Source organism: Myotis davidii, unplaced genomic scaffold, assembly GCF_000327345.1.
Source record: "Myotis davidii unplaced genomic scaffold, ASM32734v1 scaffold415, whole genome shotgun sequence".
Taxonomy (NCBI): Eukaryota; Metazoa; Chordata; class Mammalia; order Chiroptera; family Vespertilionidae; genus Myotis; species Myotis davidii.
In genome coordinates this window covers 1,739,662-1,744,064 of record NW_006287951.1, presented here as the reverse complement: position 1 = coordinate 1,744,064, position 4,403 = coordinate 1,739,662, and the positions used below count along the sequence as shown (strand labels likewise).

Sequence of the window (4,403 nt, the reverse complement as noted above, 5' to 3'; positions counted from 1 at the left end):
CTTTTAGTGTTATTTTTGAAGTGGTAGTGTGAGGCAGCAATTTCCGGTGTTTACCTATGCCGCCATCTTGGTTTTTCCTTGGTGACCTCTTTATCATGGGCCCTCTGCTGAGGCCAGGGGGTTCCATAACCCCAAGTGTCGCCATTCCCATAGAATCCACTGCTGCTGCAAAGCAATCCTAGAAGTAAGCTATTGGCGATACTGAAGTTTTGAAAACTTGTGGTGGGTTCATGGATAGTATGATTTTATATTAGTAACATATTTAAAAATAAAGAGGGGCATGCAGGGGCCAAAGCTGAACATATATCATAATCCAAGGGTTCTAATTAAGCCATGATAGTAACTGAGGTCCAATTTAAAAACAAACAAAGAACACACCAGTAGTTTGTACCAAATCACTGATTTCCTGAGGTAATCAAGCTCCATTTGGCTGAGTCTTTCCTCTTCCACCTCATTGCTCCTTATACTGTCTGCTTCTTCTGTTCTGTTACCCTGATTCCTCCACAGCAACTCAAACAAGCTCAGCTCTCCCCTGCCTCAGGGCCTTTGCACACCCTGTGTCCCTGCCTGGACTATTATACCCTGGCTCTTCCCTGGGGTCTCAGCTTCATTGTTCCCTCTCAGGGAGACTGTTCCTGACACTCAGTGCTCAGTGCTTCTTCTGTTCTGTTACCCTGATTCCTCCACAGCAACTCAAACAAGCTCAGCTCTCCCCTGCCTCAGGGCCTTTGCACACACTGTGTCCCTGCCTGGAGTATTATACCCTGTCTCTTCCCTGGGGTCTCAGCTTCATTGTTTCCTCTCAGGGAGATTGTTCCTGACACTCAGTGCTCAATCAGAGCATTCTACCTTTCCCCTTTCTGTACATTTTTCATTGTATACCACACAACTTGAAATTACATGTCTATTCGTTTGCATGTTTTTCTTCTCTCCTGATTAGACTGTAAGTTCCTCAAGTGTAAGGACCATGTATGTATCTTTAAATCCACCACTGCAGCCCCACTGCCCAGCACAGCATCTGACACAGGTTCAAATGAGCAGGAACAATGTTGAAGGAGTGAAGAGGATTTTGGAAAACTTAGAAAACAAAGGGGTCTGCTATCATTTGCAATTCTGTCACCATATTTCTCTTCCCCATGGCCATCATTCATCTACTTCCCGTGATGTGTTAAGAACTTCCAAACCATGTTATTTTGATACCAAACATTCTTGTTTTCTCCCTGCGTTCAGAGAACTCAGTGCCTCAAAATAGCCCCCTTTCAAACCACGATGATTTTGCTTTAAGACTCCTTAAAGGTAGCTACTCCTATGTTCATTTCGGAAGTACATCAGCCTCCTATGTGTGAGTACAGAATTGTTCCAGAACGCCAGGAGCAAGAGAAAGTGTGGATTTTCTTCCACTCTCGTTTAGGCAGCAATGACTTACCGCAATGGCCTCGATGCACTCACGGTAGGAGCTTTTCTTCACACACAAAACGACGGGACCAGCCTCAGGGAGGACTTTCTTCATACTCATGCTGAAAGTCAAGCACTTCGCGAATTCTTGATCCGAGATGGTGCACCATTGCACATTTTTGTCGGGGATGGCCAGGCACAGCCCTACAGGAGAAAGGACAGAGAGCCCTGTCCCAGTGGGAGAGACAGCAGCACCCTCGGAAGGGACTTGCAGGCTATATCCCCTCTGTCCTGTCCTGCCCTCCTCCCACTCCTGTCCATGAACAGTGAAGGTACAGGTCCCACTGCATTCTGAGGCTGGGACAAGAGAAGGAGAGGCAGCTCTTGTCTCTGGTTTGTAAACACAGCGCGGATTGGAAAAATGAACTTTTGGTCAGCCCCTAACATTGCCAAGAGAGAAGGTGGAGGAAGAACAAAGAACAGAAGCCCTGTTCAGGAAGAATTTGGGGCAGACCTGGGGACTGAACCATGGATTTCCCGTGGCCATCGGTAGCTGGGCCACAGCTGTACTCTACCTTTCCAGCCTTCCCCCAGCGCCAGAGGAGCTCACGGTGAGGCCCTGTGTGGCAGACTGGGCCAGGGAGGGCCCACCACAGCACTCCTTGCCTTTCCTGCTTTCTCCCTCCTCTGCCCTCCCAGACTGCCCCTCCCCTATGTAAGATACCCTACTCCAGAAGTGACTGAAGACAGCCTGAGACCTGACCGAACCAGGGCTGGACAGAAACAACAGTTGCTGAGCCAGCGAGGGCTCTGCACATGCCTGAGTTTATTGACTTTGCACCACCACCTTCCTTGCAGTTACCCAGCCAAGAGCCCTGCCCACCCCATAACACAGGAGGGCGCCCCTACATTTATGTGCAGGATTTTTTTTTACCAGTGCTAACTCACCTGTGTCTAGGATTTTTTTTTACCAGTGCTAACTCACCTGTGTCTAGAGCTCTGCCATTAGATACATTATCTCATTTCACTTTCACAGCAACTGTGTACTTACTGTGAAAAAGCAATTCCTACTGAACTAATGAGGACAACAGCTCAGAGAGGTCAAGGGACAGCCTAGAGTCACACAGCACTGAGTGGCAGGAGGATCCCACCGTAGGGTGGTTGTTTTCCCCCTACATTCCTCTCCCTCGCTGGTGTGTGGTAGGGATGGGAGGTGTACATTTCAGAGCAGGAAAGAGCCTCTGCTTAGACACCGACAAGTCAAGGCATAACTGACATGTGCCCTTCCCTCTTATTGATAACAGGTGAGCCCCGCGGACACCCCTCCTCCTCTGTTCCTTCGCTGTAAACAGGATCAACAGCCTCTAGGCCAGGGGGTCACGAACTGTTTCTGTAATGGGCTGAGTAAATATTTTAGGCTTTGCGGGCCACACAGTCTCTGTGGCAACCGCTTAACTCTGCCCTTGAAGCCTGAAAGCAGCCATGGACAGCACTTACCTGCACGAGTGTGACTGTGTTCTAATAACGTTTTATGTATGGACACCGAAATTGGAATTTCATGTAACTAACGTGTCAAAACTATTGTTCTTTTGATTTTCTTTCAGCCATTCAAAGATACAGAAAATATCCTTAGCTCCTCCTGGCGGCAGGCAGGATTGGACAGCTGGTCCTAGTTTGTGAGCCCCCAGCCCTAGGCTAAGTTGGTCAGGTGCCTGGGTGCACCTTGGGCGGAAGGCCCTTTGGGTGCTAGGCGGCCTTGGGGTCCTCAGACCCAGGGGGTTCAGAGTCCCACTATAGCTGACCCTCGGCCGGCTCCGGGTCACAGTCCTGGAGGGCCGGCCCCAACCCCGCCCCTGGTGCGCCACTCACCCAGCGCCCCCGCGCACAGCAGCGTGCAGATGGTGAGCCTCATCCTCACTGCGCAGCGGTACACGGAGCAGGCTCCAAGCCGCCTCGGCCAGCTCCACCGGTCCTTCGGGTGGGGAGGGTGAGGGATCCGCCTCCTCCGAAGGGATCGCCCTTCCGGGCGGGTCACCTTTGCCACACCCCCACCTCGCCCCACAGCAGCCGGGGCCCTCTATGGGGCTGGAGGACAGCAAATTGTCACCCACTCGCCCCCTGCCCCGAGGCTGCGCCCTCTGCCCAGCGCCCCGAGCAGCAAGGCTGGAGCCCCGAGCACGGGATACGCGCCCCAGAGGTACGACCGAAGCAACCTGGAGCCTGCTGGACGAGACAAGAGCGACCCGCCCGGTCCGCTACGTTCCCTGACCTCCGGAGCTCCATCAGCTAAGCAGCTCTTTAATGTTTGAGCACGGACTCCTCAGGACTCGGGGCCAGTCCTCGGTGAAAACTGGGGACCCTTCCCCCAGGAAAGTATGTGCACACAACGTTTTGAACAGTTTTCAGAATCTTCCTCTGAAAGCGTCTCTGCTGCCCTCTCCGGGCCCCTCTTGGAACTCACGCCCCACAAATGACAAGGTCCCTCCAACCTTCTGCTGAAGGCCAAGATCAGATGAAGCTCTGAACCCGGGCAGGGCTGCTTCTACTTGCCCCTGCAACCTGCAGCCCAGTCGTCCCCAGTCTGTGAGCTCTGCCTGGAGGAAGTCTTCGGATTTAAATAACGTTTAAGAAGGTTTTATTGAAGCACAACAAACACACGTAAAACTTCACAGATGCTGGTGTACAACTTGAAGAATAGCCACCCTGTGAACACATCCACATACCAGCACCGGTGTCATGAAACAGGATGGGCGCAGAGCAGGGATGGCTCCCCGGTTCCCTCTTTCAGGTCACTTTCCCCCAAAGAGATCCATTATCACAGCTTCCAACAACATACACTAATTCTGTGGATTTTTGAATTTTAACGAGGTAGAATCGTACAATACATACGTACAATTTTGTGTCTGGCTTCTTACACTCAAGCGTATATTTGCGAACAGTTGTCCTGCACGCATTCTCGGTGTTCCATATTATTCCATACTGTGTATGTGGCACACTTCTTTCCTGCT

General features: G+C 51.4%; 1 protein-coding gene across 1 annotated transcript in view; it reads right to left on the bottom strand.

The window, feature by feature from the left end:
* Positions 1–3,387, bottom strand: part of LOC102773334 (inhibitor of carbonic anhydrase) — a 39,562-nt gene extending 36,175 nt beyond the window's left edge. Inside the window, exons 1-2 of the mRNA XM_015561371.1 lie at positions 3,265–3,387; positions 1,427–1,599 (exon numbers count right to left, since the gene is read on the bottom strand). Of these exons, the coding sequence (XP_015416857.1) occupies positions 1,427–1,599; positions 3,265–3,307 (216 nt within the window). The 5' untranslated portion in view covers positions 3,308–3,387. The remainder of the gene's footprint in view (positions 1–1,426; positions 1,600–3,264) is intronic.
* Positions 3,388–4,403: the final 1,016 nt, after the last annotated feature.